The sequence below is a fragment of the Hemiscyllium ocellatum genome, chromosome 29 (assembly GCF_020745735.1).
Source record: "Hemiscyllium ocellatum isolate sHemOce1 chromosome 29, sHemOce1.pat.X.cur, whole genome shotgun sequence".
Taxonomy (NCBI): Eukaryota; Metazoa; Chordata; class Chondrichthyes; order Orectolobiformes; family Hemiscylliidae; genus Hemiscyllium; species Hemiscyllium ocellatum.
This window is the reverse complement of record NC_083429.1, coordinates 50903738-50920336: the sequence shown is the minus strand read 5'-3', so window position 1 is coordinate 50920336 and position 16599 is coordinate 50903738. Positions and strand designations below refer to the sequence as shown.

The following is a 16599-nucleotide window of genomic DNA, read 5'->3' as shown; positions in this document are numbered from 1 at the left end:
TGGGAAAAGATCTTTGCTATTATGCCCTTCATGATTTTAAAAACATCTATAAGTTCAACTCTCAACTTCCTATGGGAGGGGGGATTTCTGGATTAGAGTGGTGCTGGAAAAGCACAGCAGTTCAGGCAGCATCCGAGGAGCAGGGAAATTGACGTTTCGGGCAAAAGCCCTTCATCAGGAAAGGGCGTTTGCCCGAAACATTGATTTTCCTGCTCCTCGGATGCTCCTGAACTGCTATGCTTTTCCAGCTCCACTCTAATCCAGAATCTGGTTTCCAGCATCTACAGTCATTGTTTTTTACCTCTCAACTTCCTATGCTCCAGTGAAAAATGCCCCAGGCTATCCTTACCACTCAAACCCTCCAATTCCAGAAACATTCTTGTTAATATTTTCTGTATCATCTCTAATTTAGTATCCTTCCAATAGCACGGTGACCAGAACTGTACACAGTACTCCAAAAATGGTCTCACTAACATCCTGTGCAATTTGAATATAATGTCTGAACTCCTATACTCAATGGCCTGAGCAACGAAGGCAGGCAAGCCGAATGTCGTCTTTAGCAACTTGTTAATTTTACGTCTGAAATAGTTTTCACTAAGCAAAGATGTCAATGGATATGGGTCAACAGTAGGTATATGAGTTAGGCCACAGATCAGCCATGATCTCATTAAATGGCAGAACAGGTTCAAGGGACCTAATGGCCTATTCCTGTTCCTATTTTCCTATATTACTATAATAAACTAAAATCAACAATGACTTAACATTGTTGAGCAAGCAATTTAAACTGTAAGGAAATGTTTCTTCATTTAACCTTTGAAATGACTGAAAATTCCCTTCCTGGGCTTTTTTATTTGCTCTGTCCCTTCGGTTCTCCAAGAGCCAGCCTCTCTCTCTTGTTTTCCCTCTCCTTAAGTCTAAACACCATCAGCTTAACTTGACTACGGTCATTGTTTATAGTGTGAGTATTGTGCACGTTCTTCCTAATAGGTTCTATCTCTTCTTCCTGTCACTCTCTCTCTTCACCACCATCACCAACTCAGCTTACTGGGTAGGATTTAGAGCAGATCATATGGTCCCCTTCAGTCCTGTATTTTACCTTAAATTAAAGAGTCCCAAATCATCATCATCATGCAAAATTTGCCACAATGTTAGGATGCAGAACACCATTTCACCGTCAGAAAATCGAGACTGATCAAAGCTCAAAAAAGGTTTTAAAAAAAACTTACATTTTCAAAACCTAATGAAGTACCAATAGTTAAATGAATTAAGGGAGAAGTTGTAGATGAAAAAAATGGAAGACTACCATTAGCATCTTTCATTACTATTGTATATCTCAATCTCCTATATAGGCCATAAAGATGTAATCATAATTGTAATATAGGAACTGCAACAGCCAGTAAGTGCCTAGCAAGCTCCTACATTATCCAGTCATTATATTACTATTTGGTCAGGACAGTGGGATAACTCCTCTGATCCTCTCAGAATCGAGGGAAATCAGGTTGATGGTGTCCTACTTCTGAGGTGCTCTGCGTTTGAGTCCCTGTTTATGGTTGCAGAAGGTGCATTCGTGATAGAGCTAAACCAAAGCGTAAGCCTTGGGTGGATAATAAACATGGGAGAGTTTCCTGATCTGCTTTGCCTGATGCAGAGTGGAGTCCCTCAATGTAAATGGCTGGCCACTGGTTCCAGGAGAAACTGGAAATGAACATAAACATTTTTTTTTGGTTTGCATCATTGGAAACCTGTAATGTCTCTGAGAAATAATGTCATTGGATATTTTGTATCCATTGGGGTAAGCGCATGGTGAACTGCTCTTAATGTCTCAACTAAAAGACAGTACAGCACTGCCCCTCTACTGCAATGTCAACCTTGTTTCTGTGCTTAAGACCTGGAGTCAGATTTGAAACTGAAACCTGGTCAGTCGGAGATGCGAATACCATAGCCGATATGTGCCTTCCATTTGTATAGTGCAATTTATGCCATATTTCAGATCAGAATGTTGTATGCTGCTTACGATGTAAAGATCCCGTTTATCCACTTTATTCATATTAGGTTGGTTAACTCACTTAGCTGGACAGCTGGTTTGCAATGCACGTCACACCAATAGTGTGGGTTCAATTCTTCCACTGGCTATGGTTTCCATGAAGGATTCTCCTTTTCAATTTCTCACCCTGCCTGAGGTGCGATTAACTTTCGACTAAATCACTGGTAGTCATCTCTTTCTCAGAGGGAGAAGCCCTTTGGTTGGCTGAGACTATGGCAGTTTTATCTTTAGTTAACTGAACATCGCTCATTAGGCTTAGAAATAACCAGGTTGTTTTGCAATAATAGTGACCTCTCTTGTATTGAGAAACCCAGAGGGAGGTTGAAGAAAAAGAATAAGAATTTTAAGTTCTAAGCTTAGGGTGATTGGTATAATGAAGAGAGGGGTAATAAAAAAACTGACAGGAATCCTAATTTAAGCTAAGACAAATGCTGTTCTAATGTGAAACTTAACAGCCAGTCTTTGCACAATGATCCTTATAAATAGTACCTTTGGTGCTATGAGTTTATCATCTTGCTGTTTGTCAATTGTCTTTGGCATTTGCCAACATCATAAGCTGCAGTTAAAAGCAAGTTAGATAGTACATAAAAGATCATTTGGCCTATAAGGTCTGCATTAACAAAAACTACTTAAATCTATATTCTTTCCACTTTCTAGCACTTAGCCCAAAGTCTTGAATTATGACAATTCAGGTGTTCATCAAAGTGCTTGTTAAAATTGTGAGGTTTCAACTGTCTTCACAGACAATGCATTGCATATTCCCACCATTCTCTAGCTGAAAACATTTTCCCTCAAATCCTCTCTAAAACTTCTGCCTTTCACATTAAAATTATGTCCTCTTGTTATTAACCTTTCAACTGTAGGGAACAACTAGTTTTTATCGATGCCCTCACAATCCTATGCACAACAATCGGGTCCCCCCCCAGCCTTCTCTGCTCTAAAGAACACATCCTGAGGTTATCCAGTATCTCCATATAGCTGAACTGGTCCATCCCAGTGAATCACCTCCAGGCCCTGCTCCAGTGTAATCACACCCTTCTGATACTGTGGTGACTGCTGAGTTCTTTTTCTTGAGATTCTTACACACTTGATGCACCTGCAGTAGGCCAACTTCTGTGAACAAGCAAAATTTTATTAAGGAAGTAAAAGCTTTCTGGAGGTACTCCTAACACACTTTGCAGGCTTGCGGAGTGGTGTCAAAGATATCTCTGAGCAAAAGAAACCATCCTTCCTTTATACAGTGCAAGAGTTTCACATTACAGTCAGTAACGTCCACAAGACAACCCCAGCCATTCCCCCAGTCACGTGTCACTCAAGATACAATGTAGTGATCACATCATTTCCAGAAACAGTGTAATGTAAGTCATCCCTAGATGACTAGATCTGTTGTGAATCATTTTTTTAACTACAGGACACAGTCAGAGTTTTAATTGAAATGTTCTTATTGATTCTGAATAGGGGATGATGATAATGTAAATTCTTTTACTCTGAATAACTAGGAAATGGCTATGCAAATGGCTCTGAATGGCAAGAGATAGCAATGTAAATTCCTTACATTCTACCTGTAAGACAGAGACATACCACCCTAAGACAGAAGCATACCACCCTACCCTTGGGACATCCGATTTCCTGCATGTCAGCAGAGCAAATTAACCTCTTAACAGCTCTGTGACGAGGACTACATAGACTACTTTACCTGTGCTCTTCTAAAGTCCAGAACAACAACTACAGATTAGCCTTCCTGCTCATTTAATCCAAGCCACAACTGATGATGGCAGGTATACCATATGCTTTCTTAACTACCCGATTACAGTAATCTCTCCGGTCTTAAGGGGTCTGTGGACAAGCACCCCAAGACCCCTCTGTACCTTTGAGCTTTTTCATGTACTTGAGTACACTTTGAGTGCGCCTTGACTTGTTACTACTTCCAGAGTTAAATTGTATCTGCCATTGATTTGCCCTTCTGACCAATCTACCTATATCTTTTTGTATGCCAAGACCTCCTTCCTTATTCTCAACCACCCAGCCAATCTTTGTGTCATTTGATAACATCACCCCTGCATTTTCTTCTATATCATTTATATTTCTTCTATATCATGTATCAGAACCAATGAGGGACCCAGCACTGATTCCTGTGGGTATGCCGCAAGTCACCGGCTTCCAAACCCACAAAAAAACCTCTGCCTCTATCTTATGTATCCTATCACAAAGCCACATTTGGATCAAACATAGAGATGTACAACACGGAAACAGACGATTTGGTCCAACTCGTCCATGCCGATCAGATATCCTAAATTAATCTAATCCCATTTGCTAGTATTTGGCCCATGTTCCTCTAAACCTCACGTACCCGTACAGATGCCTTTTAAATGTTGCAATTGTACCAGTCTCCACCATTTCCTTTGGCAGTTCATTCCATACACCACCATCTGTGTGAAAATGTTGCCTCTTAGATCCCTTTTAAGTCTTTCCCCTCTCACTCTAAACTTATGCCCTCTAGTTTTGGGACTCCTCACCCCCTGGAGAAGTCATTGTCGATTTACCCTGCCCATACACCTCATGATTTTATAAACCTCTATTACCCTCTGAAGCTCCAGGGAAAATAACCACAGTCTATTCAGCCTCTCCCTATAGCTCAAACCCTCCAACCCTGGCAACATCTTTATAAATCCTTTCTGAACCGCTTCAGGTTTCACAACATCTTTCCTATAGCAGGGGGACGAAACTGAATGCAGTGTTCCAAAAGTGGCCTAACCAGTGTCCTGTATAGCCACAACATGACTTCCCAACTCCTATACTCAGTGCTTTGACCAATAAAGGCAAATGTACCAAATGCCTTCTTCACTATCCTATCTACCTGAGACTCCACTTTCAAGGAGCTATGAACCTGCACCTGAAAGCCTCATTGTTCAGCAACACTCCTCAGGACCTTACCATTAAGTGTATAAGACCTGCCCTGATTTGCCTTTCCAAAATGTAACACCTCACATTTACCTAAATTAGACTCCATCCGCCAGTCCTCAGCCCATTGGCCCATCCAACCAAGATCCCATTGCACTGTGAGGTAACCTTTTTTGCTGTTCACTACACCTCCAATTTTGGTTAATCTGCAAATTTAGTAACCATTCATCTTTGTAAACATCCAAGTTAATTAGATAAATGATGAAAAGCAGTGGACCTAGCACTGATCCTTATTGCACACTGCTGGTTACAGGCTTCCAGTCTAAAAAGCAACCCTCCACCACCACCTTCTGTATTCTACCTTAGCTCCAGTTCTGCATGCAAACATATAGTTCTCCTTGTATTCCATCTGATCTAATCTTGCTAACCAGTCTACCAGGAGGAATCTCCTGGTTGAATGCCTTATTGGAATCCATATAGAACACGTCCACCGCTCTGCCGTCATCAATCTTGTTTGTTACGTCTTCAAAAAAAACTTAATCAACATAGTGAGACATGATTTCCTCCACAAAAAGTCATTAGACTATCCCTGATCAGTGCTTGCCTTTCCAAATACGTGTAAATCCTGTCATTCAGGATTCCCTCCAACAACTTGCCCACCATCGATTTTCACTGTTTCACTGGTGTGCAGTTCCCTGGCTTTTCCTTACCACCTTTTTTAAATAGTGGTATCACGTTAGCAAACCTATGGCTAATGATGATACAAATATCTCAGCAAGGGGCCCAGCAAACACTTCCAGAGTTTCAGGGTACAGTTGATTAGGTTCCAGGAATTATCCACTTTTATGCATTTTAAGATGTCCAGCACCACCACCTGTATAGTATGGGCACTTTTCAAAATGTTGCTATTTATTTTCCCATGTCCACTATGTTCCATATTCTTCTCCACAGTAAACACTGATGCAAAATACTTGTTTAGCAGCTCCACACATAGGTGGCCTTGCTGATCTTTAAGGGACCCTATTCTCTCCCATGTTACCCTATCTGTCCTGAATAGATTTGTGAAATCCCTTGGATTCTCCTTAATCCTATTTGCCAAAGCTACCTCATGTCCCCTTTTTGCCCTCCTGCGTTCCCTCTTAAGTATACTCCTATTGTCTTTACACTCTTCTAGGTGTGGAGGTACCATAGTTGGACTGGGGTAGACAACGTTAAAAATCACACAACACCAAAAGGTTTTTTTGGAAGCACTAGCTTTCAGAGCGCTGCTCCTTCATCAGGTAGCTACTGAGCAGGATCATAAGACACAGAATTTACAGCAAAAAAATTAGTGTTATGCAACTGAAACGATATATTGGACAAACCTAGACTGCTATAAGACATAGGAGTGGAAGTAAGGCCATTCGGCCCATCGAGTCCACTCCGCCATTCAATCATGGCTGATGGGCATTTCAACTCCATTTACCAGCATTCTCCCCGTAGCCCTTAATTCCTTGTGACATCAAAAATTTATCAATCTCTGCCTTGAAGATATTTGCGTCCCGGCCTCCACTGCACTCTGCGGCAATGGATTCCACAGGCCCACCACTCTCTGGCTGAAGAAATGTCTCCACATTTCTGTTCTGAATTGATCCCTTCTAATTCTAAGGCTGTGTCCATGGGTTCTAGTTTCCTCGCCTAACAGAAACAATTTCCTAGCGTCCACCCTTTCCAACCCATGTATTATCTTGTAAGTTTCTATTAGATCTCCCCTTAATCTTCTAAACTCCACTGAATACAATCCCAGGATCCTCAGCCGTTCCTCGTATGTTAGACCAACCATTCCAGGGATCATCCATGTGAATCTCCGCTGGACACCCTCCAGTGCCAGTATGTTCTTCCTGAGGTGTGGGGACCAAAACTGGACATAGTACTCCAAATGGGGCCTAACCAGAACTTTATAAAGACTGCTGTTAAGTTTTCCATCTTTTAGAATAGGTTGCAGGTTTCGGTTCATTAATATGTAAATCACAGAACTTCATTTAAGTTTTCTCGAGTTTTATAAAGCAAAAAAGTGACATCTCAGCTCAGACAGTGCATTAAGGGTGTGAGGTTAGAGTCTATCTGTATCCCAATCTTGAGTCAGACTGGTTCTATTTCCAAAGTAGAAGTTTATAAAATGTTACAGGGGGAAAGTGAGGACTGCATACGCTGAAGATCAGAGCTGAAAATGTATTGCTGGAAAAGCGCAGCAGGTCAGGCAGCATCCAAGGAGGAGGAGAATCGACATTTCGGGCATGAGCCCTTCTTCAGGAATCAAAATGTTAGTCAAAAATTGACTGCCTGCAGATTGTATGCTTTTTTGAGCAAAATAGAACGTGGTCTGCATATGCAAATTCACCCCATAGACTTATGTCTGTGTGTGCGTGTATGTGAGTGTGTACGTATGAGTGTACATGAGAGTGTGTGTGTGTGTTTGCGTGTGTGCATGCTTGGTAGAGTGACTCGGGAGAATTTCCTGGTCTGCTGTGCCTAATGGAGTGGGGTCCCTCAACCTAAAACGTCAGGACACTGGCTTCAGGAAAAAACTGTGGCAATGGACATAAACACATTTTTGGTTTGTCTCATTGGAAACCTCTAACATATCTGAGAAATAATGCTATTGGATATTTTGTATCCATTAGGGCAAGTGCATAGTGAGCTGCTGTTAATCTCTTATTTGCCAGGAGTAGGTCAAGTAGGTACATCCACATACTGAATCAGAAAATTTTCTCGTACACACTTAATAAATTCCTCTCCAAAGGAGCACTTAACACTACGGTAGCCGCAGTCATTGTTTGGAAAATTAAAATCCCCTACCATAACCGCCCCATTGTTCTTACAGATAACTGAGATCTCACAAATTCATTTCTCAATTTCCTGCTAGCTATTGGGGGGGGAAGGTGAGGTCTATAGTACAATCCCAAGAAGGTGATCACCCATTTTTCAGTTTCCCCCAAATAACTGCCCTGGACGTATTCTCAGGAATATCCTCCCTAAGTATAGCCCTAATATTATCCCTAATCAAAAACACTATTCCCCCTCCTTCTTGCCCCTCTTCCTATCCTTCCTATAGTATCTCTACCCTAGAACATTGAGCTTTCAGTCCTGTCCATCCCTGAGCCACAACTCTGTAATTACTATGACATCCCAGTCCCATGTTCTCAACCATGCCCTGAGTTCATCTGTGTTATCTGTTAGGCCTCTTGCATTGAAATAAATGCAATTTATCAGTCCAGCCTCGCTTTCTGATTTGTTCCTGCCTGCCCTGACTGTTTGACTTGCTCCTTTTCCCACCTGTATTGGTCTCAGCCCAATCTCTTTTCTCACTGTCTCCATCACTTGCTAGTTTCTATCCTCCCGAGCGGCTCTAGCAAATCTCACCACCAGTATATTAATCCCCTTCAAATTCAGTTGTCCTTCTTATACAGGTCACTTCCACCCCCGAAGAGATTCCAATGATCCAAAAATGTGAATCCTCCCCTGCACCAGCTCCTCAAGCATGCACTCATCTGCTCCATCTTTCTACCCCTACCCTCACTAGCTTGTGACACCGGGAGTAAACCAGATATTACTATCTTCTAGGGACTTCCTTCTTAAATTCCTGCCTAACTTCCTATATTCTCTCCTCAGAATCTCATCCTTTTCCTGTTTCATTAGATCCAATGTGTACAGTCACCTCCTGCTGGTGTTTCTTTCCTTTCTGCAACCTCACCAAGATATTTTTGATCCTGCAACAGGGAGGCAATGCACCATTCTGATTTCTAGTTGTTGGCTGCAGAAACATCTGTCTGTGTCTCTGACTCGAGAGTCCCTTGTTACACTCAATCACTTGGAGCCTGACATGCCCCTTGTTACATTAGAACCAGTCTTGGTACCAAAAACGGGCAGTCAGTACTACATTCCCCTGAGAGTCCATCAGCCCGTATATTTTTCAAAACCACATAATGTTTTGGAAATAGCCACAGGAGACTCCTGCACGACCTATCTCCCTCTCCTACCTTTCTTGGAGGTAACCAATCTACCTGTTTCTTCAGTTCATCTCCCATTCTGCAACTCACACCTCCTAGCTCCTGTAAATTCCTTATTGCCTGTAAGTGCTGCTCCAATCTATCATGCAATCTGAGAAAGTTTGTGACCAAGCACACTTCTAGTAGACATAATCATCGGTGACATGAAACTGTCCCTTATCATCCACATCTAACAGGAAGAGCACATCACTCTACTAAAGGCCATCTTTGCACCTTAAAAATCTATAGCCCAGAAAATAACACAGTCCTGCTGCTGCAAGCTAGCATAGTACCTATGTATTTATGTTTTTAAAGTTTAATCAAGAGACAGATCCCAATAAAACATATAATCAAGAAAATGCATTTATCTTCTTTATCAGTCTTCTATGTGGGACCTTTTCAGAGACTTGCTGAAATCCACATAAGCTTCATTGACTGTACTACCCTATTCTACACACCTGGTCATGTCCTCTTAAAAATTAATTAAGTTTGTTTGCCATGATTCCTGACAAAGCCATGCTGACTATTCCTGATCAAACTTTGCCTTCCCCAAATGGAGATCATTTCTGTTCTTTAGAAATGTTCTCCAAACGTCCCTCTCCCACTCATGTGAGACTCACTGGTCTGTAATTAACTGGTTTATGTCTACTATCCTTCTTGAAAAGTAGTTGATTCTAGCTTACATTGTCCTGACGATGTGAAAAGCAACATAAGAGCAAACTCTTTACTTTCTCTACAAAGTAAATTTCGGTAAATGGTGGCTGCCTTGGCCAGTCGCAAGAATTGAACTGGGATGTTTGTTTGGCATTCTAATGTAGCTCATTTGTCTTATATAAATAAAGTTGTAGCCTATTCAGTGCTGAAATAGGTAGTGCTCTACTACCTGGTCATCCAAAAGAAAACAGCCCTTGCTGCTCCTTAAACGATAAATAATGAGCAGGCATAGGTTTAAAAGAAGCAAATTAAGTTGAGGAAAGAACGTTTTCGTACAAGTTTTGGATTGCACCTCCTGGAAACTGTTGGTGGATACAGGTTCATTATGAGGAATTCAGGGGATGTTGGATGATCATTTCTATTCAAAAATACAATGATATGAGGAAAGGCAGAAAAATGAGTGATGTTCATTTGGAGAGCTGTTATTGCAGATCAGATGGACCGAATGATGTCTTTCTGTACTGTAACACTTATCTGATTCTGTAATCATTCTAGGTGAAGTCGGCAGGCAGTCAGTTTTCCTAATTTCAGATTTTGATTTGTCTTTCAGGATGAACAGTTTTTGGGTTTCTGCTCAGATGACAACAGCGTACGAAGCCCTACTAGATGCCATTCCAGACCTCAGAGAAGTAAATGTTATCTTTTTTGTGTTATCTATTATAAATGCACACCAAAACACCTCTGTTACCCTCCTTTCTTCTCCTCCTCCTCCCCCCCCATCCCCTCTCTTCCTTCCCTGCCCCAAGGCATGTCCTTACCTTACAGTATTCCTTTCATGTCTGTATCCTGTGCCAGTCTTTTCATTTCCCAATTTCCTGTGCCAGTCTCTTCAATTTTCAAGTAATAAACCATTGATTTTACTTTTCTTCTTGAAGTTTCTCCTCCATAATGTCTCTTACACATGTGTTTCCTCAGTTTGATAGGGTTCTGAGGGGTGTTGTCAGACAAAGAGATCTAGAGGTGCAGGTGCATAATTACATGCAAGTCGAGTCTCAGGGAGACAGGGTAGTGAAGAAGGCGTTTGGCATGCTTGCCTTGATTGATCAGTAGATTGAGTATAGGAGTTGGGATGTCATGTTGTGGACTGGAATTTTTTTTGTTATAGGCAGAGGCTGAATAGGCTGGGGCTTTTTTCCCAGGAGCATCAGAGGTTGTGGGGTGACCTTATAGAGGTTTATAAAATCACAGGGAGCATGGATAGAGTGATCAGCCAAATTTGGGTGAGTCCAAAGCTAGAAGGCATAGGTCTAAGGTAGGGGGGCAAGTGGTAGAGACAGATGCAAGTACAAAATTTAAAAGGCTTCTGGATGGGTACATGAATAGGAAAGATTTAGAGGGATATGGGCCAAATGCTGTCAAATTGGACTTGGTCACATTGGGATGTCTGATTAGCGTGAACGAGTTAGACTGAAGGGTCTATTTCTGTGCTGTGTGACTGTATGATTTGAAATACCTACTGAGATTCAGTCTGTTTTTATTACATTTCATTGTTTAGTTACTTTGTTCATTTACTCTCCACAGTGCTGCTTCGTTTGTTACTTTCTCTGTTCAACTGATTCTTTTCATTCTTCTCCAAACCCAAATTTCAAACCATTTTAGCAAGTCAGTCTCTTCTTTCCTTAAGGTCCAATTTCTCATTCATACAAAACAGCACTTCCAATTAAGGTCTTTACAGATTGCTTCATGAGTTGTTTGTTCAGCTTTTTGGTTCATTGGACAGCCTTCAGTTTTTCAGGCAGCATCAGGAGGTGGAAAAGTCAACATTTCAGGTGTAACTCTTCTTCAGGACTGGAGATGGGTGTAAGGGGAACTGCATATAAAGTGAGTTGGGGGGCACGGTGGTAAGGTGGGGGATAGGTGAATACATGTAGAGGATACAACCTGGTTGGTCAATGAGAGGAATGGAAGGGAGAGGTGAGGGCTTGGAAAGGAGTTGGGTGATGGGAAGGGAGATTATTTGAAATTTGAGAACTCAATGTTAAGTCCTCTGGGCTCAGATCGACTCTTCCTTCTAGCCACCAACTGGATTCATTCCATCGACCAACCAGTTTGTACCCTCTACTTGTGTTCACCTATTCCCACCTCACTACCTCCCCCCCCATCCCGTTTATCTGCAGCTCCCCTTACACCCATTCCCAGTCTTGAAGAAGGGTTACACCTGAAATGTTGACTTCTTCACCTCCTGATGCTGTCTGGCTTGCTGTGTTTCTCAGTCCTGCTTGTCCACCTTGGATTCCAGCATCTGCAGTTTTTTTTTGTCTCTAACCGAGCCTTCAGCTTTTGGCAGATTCCATTGTTGTGCTTAGTACTTTGCTGAAGTATTAACTTGGATTTCATTAAGCCAAGCAGCCTGATTTTTTATAGAGCTCGTACTACAATTCTTAAGTCTTTCCAACTCTTTTCTGTTCTCCACGTACTCTGGTACTCACTGGGTGTCATTTTGTAGGTGGGGAATTCCATTCATACCACACAGTTGTCTTGTGAGAGCTTGATAGTGGGTGTTGTACTGCAAGGTGCATCAAAGCTGAAGCTGTCACCATCTGTTTTCCATATGTGCATCCTTTTCAGTAGATATGTTTAAGTAGCAATCAGAAGCCTAATTTCAGCCAACTTTCTCTACATCCTGTTTATGGCCCAGTTGCTGTCTTCCAGTTTACATGATTTAATGCTTCACTAGGAAATGCATTTGTTAGACCATTGATGGAGCTCATATGATTCTGTTTTAACATTTTGATCTTTGTGTCAGATGCTATGCGAATCTCTAGCTCATAACAGAGGAAAATAACTTAAAGGTCCATTGTAATTATTTCAACTCTCGTTTTGATATTTCAGTCACAGGAAAGTAGGGATCGCTCCTTTAGGAATTCAAAAAATTTATTAAAATAACATAGACTCTTGAGAATTTGTCAGCAGTTTTCAAATGCTGGTAGACTCTCCTTCATTAAACATCTGGAAAATATTGTTGTTCGTAAATAAGTTATTATATATTAACTCCTTGGGGCCAATTTAACATCTGTCACAAAAACACTTGATTCGGCTGTTGTTGTTACTGTATGCTGTGCTATATTGCTCTAATCCGGTGAGCAGCACTGTGATGAAGTTTTCTGATCTGAGACCTTGGGAGAATGACCAGTTCCTGCGAAAAAGCAATTATCATGCTGAGGGAAGCGGTGATTTTGGTTAACATAGTCTAGGAACAATACGAGGGCTTTTATGAGACCTTAAAAAAAAGTCTTTTCTCATCTTCCTTTAAAAGACCATCAATCATAAAGGTTAAGGTTGACAGCTTCTCTCTCCAAACTGCTCGCCCCGACAAATATTTCTAGCTTTTTCTGTTTTTATGTTTGTACTGCAGGTTTTTTGTTGAGTTTTTTGAAACCTTAAGGTTTGGCAGTTCTGCACCAGTGTGAATATTTGTAGTTATGAAGCGAGAGTTAACATGTCTCATTTTTCCATGAGAGCTGAGTAGATTCAGGATATAAAGTAAAATACTAAAAATGCTTGAAATCTGAACAAAAAAACTAGAAACATTCAGCTAGTTAGGTGGATATGTGAAGAAAATGTAAAAAGTCACATTTCTAGTCTAGAGGCAAAGTCACGATTTCTTCCCCTTTTTGAGATTAAGGCTTGATAAGTTTATGACGGGATATAACATGAACTGATGGGTCATTCGCACTGAGCAACAAAGTGGCAATAAGAGAACTCTCTGCTAGTCAAATCTAGTATAAGGAAAGTTGGTTGTGGTTGCCTCAATCTTAGGGCATCACTGCAAGAGTTCCTCCGGAAAGTGTCCTATGCCCAATCTTCAGCTATTTCATGTATAACCTTCTCTCCACTGTAAGTTCAGAAGTGGGGATGCATTGTGGTGATTGCACAATGTTGAACACCATTCATGACTCCTCAGATACTATTTGTATGTGCCCTGTTTGAGTTCCAGCAGGGCCACTCAGCACAAGATCTCATTACAGCCTGGGTTCAAAGATAACAAAAGAGTTTGATTCCACAGGTGAGATGAGAGTGACAACCCTTGACATTAAGGCTGCATTTAACTAAGTATGGCCTCAAAGAGCCCTAGCAAAACTAGAGTCAATTAGCATTAGGGGCAAACTCTGCTGGTTGGAGTCATACCTGGAACATAGGAAGATGATTCTGGTAATTTGAAGTCAGACATCTCAGCTCTAGGATGTCTCTGCAGGAGTTCCTCAGGGTAGTATCTGAGACCCAGTCATCTCAAACTGCTTCATCAATGACTTTCACTCCGTCATAAGATCAGAAATGAGGATGTTTGCGGATGATAGAGATGTTTGGCACCATTTGTGAGTCCTCAGATACTGAAGTAGTCCATGTTCAAATGCACAAGATCTGGACAATATCCAGACAAGTGGCAAGTAACATTTATCCCACACAAATGCCAGGCAGTGACCAACTGCAATAAGAGAAAATCTAATTACTGCCCGTGATATTCAGTGGTGTTACAATCACTGAATCACCCACTATCAAAATTCTTGGTGTTACTATTGATCAGAAACTCAACTTGACTCACCCCAAAAACACAGTGGCTACAAGAGCAAGTCAGAGGCTCAGAATATTGCAGCGAGTAACTCAGCTCTTGACTTCACAAAACCTGTCCACTAACTACAAGGAACAAGTCAGGAGTGTGATAGAATACCCCCACTTGCCTGAACGAGTGCAGCTCCAGCAACACTTGAGAAGCTTGACATTATCCAAGACAACGCAGCCTTCTCGTTTGGCATCACATTCACAAGCATCCACTCCCTCCTCCGCTGACACTTAGTACACACTGCTGCTACAATCCACAAGATGCATTGTAGAAATTCATCAAAGATCTTTAGCACCTACCAAATTCACAACCACTTCCATCTAGAAGGGCAAGGGCAACAGGTACGTGGTAACACCACCACCTGCAACACCCTCTGCAAGTCACACTCCATCCTGACTTGGAAATATATTGCTGTTCCTTCAGTGTCGCTGAGTCAAAATCCTGACATTTCCTCCCGAAAAGCATTGTGGGTCATGCTGCAATGTTTCAAAAAGACAGCTCAGCATTCTCAAAGGCAACTAGGAACGGACAATAAATACTGGCCAATAACTGTGCCCATGTCCAGCAAGTGAAATACAAAAACTATGTGCAGCAAGACCTGGACAGTGTTCAGGGTTAGGTTGATAAGTGGCAAGTAATACATGCCACATTAATGCTGCCAGGCCGTAATGTGCCAGACAACGACCATCTCCAACAAGAGAGAATCTAGTGGTCTTTGCTTGACATTCAGTCAATTGCCATAATTGAATCTCCTCTGTCAATATTTGAACATTGACCAGAAACTAAACTGGGTCAACCATATAAGTAACTCTGACTAGAAGAACAGGTCCGACTGCTAAGACTAGGTAGGATGGCTAATGTGGTGCCATTATTTAAGAAAGATGGTAAGGAGAAGCTAGGGAAATATAGCTGATAAGCCCAACATCAGTGATGAGTAGGTTGTTGAAGGGATTCTGAGGGACAGAATTTAAATGTACCTAGAAAGGCAAGGACTGATTAGGGATAGTCAGCATGGCTCTGTATTTGGGAAATCATGTCTCACTAATTTGTGTTTTTTGAAGAAGTGACAAAGAAGATTGATGAAGGCAGAATGGTGGATATTGTCTGTATGGACTTCAGCAAGGCATTCAACAAGGTTCCGCATGGTGGACTGGTAACAAGGTTAGATCATGTGGAATCTAAGGAGAGCTAGCCATTTTGATCCAAAATTGGCTTGAAGTCAGAGGGTGATGGTGGAGGGTTGTTTTTCAGACTGGAGGCCTGTGACCAATAATGTACTGCAAGGATAGTTGCTGGCTCCACCGCTTTTTGCTTTTTATATAAATGATTTTGGTATGAATATAAGAGGTACGGTTGGTAAACTTGCAGATCACACCAATATTGGTGTGCACAGGGAAGAAGATTATCTCGGAGTACAACAGTACCTTGTTCAGCTGGTGTGATTGGCTGAGGAGTCACAAATGTGGGGGGTTGCATTTTAGTAAGGCAAATTAAGGCATGATTTATACATTTAATGGTATAGACCCAGGAAGTGTTGCTGACCAAAGAGACCTTGAGGTGCAGGTTCATAGTTCCTTGAAAGTGGAATCGCAGATAGACAGGATAGTGAAGAAAGTACGCTTGCCTTTATTGATCAGTTCATTGAGTGTAGGAGTTTGGAGGTCATATTGTGGCTGTACACGATATTGGTTAGGTTACTTCTAGAATACTGTGTTAAGTTCTGGTCTCCTTCCTGTAGGAAAGACATTAAATTGAAAGGGTTCAGAAAAGCGTTGCCAGGATTGGAGGGTTTGAGCTATGGAGAGAAGCTGAATAGCCTGGGGCTATATTCCTTTGAGTGTCAAGACTGAGGAATGACATAGAGGTTTATAAAATCATGAGAGGCATGGTTAGGGTGAATAGCCAAGGTCTTTTTCCCGGGATCGGGGAGTCCAAAACTACAGGCCGTAGGTTTAAGGTGAGAGGGGAAAGATTTAAAAGGGACAACTTTTACATGCAGAGGATGTGTATATGGAATGAACTGCTAGAGGAAGTGGTGGGGCTGGTACAATTACCACATTCAAAAGGCATCTGGATGGGTACATGAATAGGAAGGATTTAGGGGGATACGGGCCAAATACTGGCAAATGGGACTGGATTAATTTAGGATATCTGGTCAGCATGAACAAGTTGGACTGAAGAGTCTGTTTCCATGCTGTACAACTCCATAATTCTGTAGCAGTAACTCAACCGTTGACTTCCCAATGCCTGTTCATAAGGGAGAAATCTGGACTGTGATTGAACACTTCATCTGCATGGATAAGACCATAAGAGACAGGAGTAGAAGTAAGCTGTTCAGCCTGTCCAGTCTT

General features: G+C 41.6%; 1 protein-coding gene across 5 annotated transcripts in view; it reads left to right on the top strand.

Moving 5' to 3' along the window:
- The window catches only part of kmt2a (lysine (K)-specific methyltransferase 2A), a 148321-nt gene that overhangs the window by 31600 nt on the left and 100122 nt on the right, over positions 1 to 16599 (top strand). For all 5 annotated transcript variants that reach the window (XM_060847052.1, XM_060847051.1, XM_060847050.1 and 2 more), the window contains exon 2: positions 10238 to 10316. In XM_060847052.1, the coding sequence (XP_060703035.1) occupies positions 10238 to 10316 (79 nt within the window). The remainder of the gene's footprint in view (positions 1 to 10237; positions 10317 to 16599) is intronic.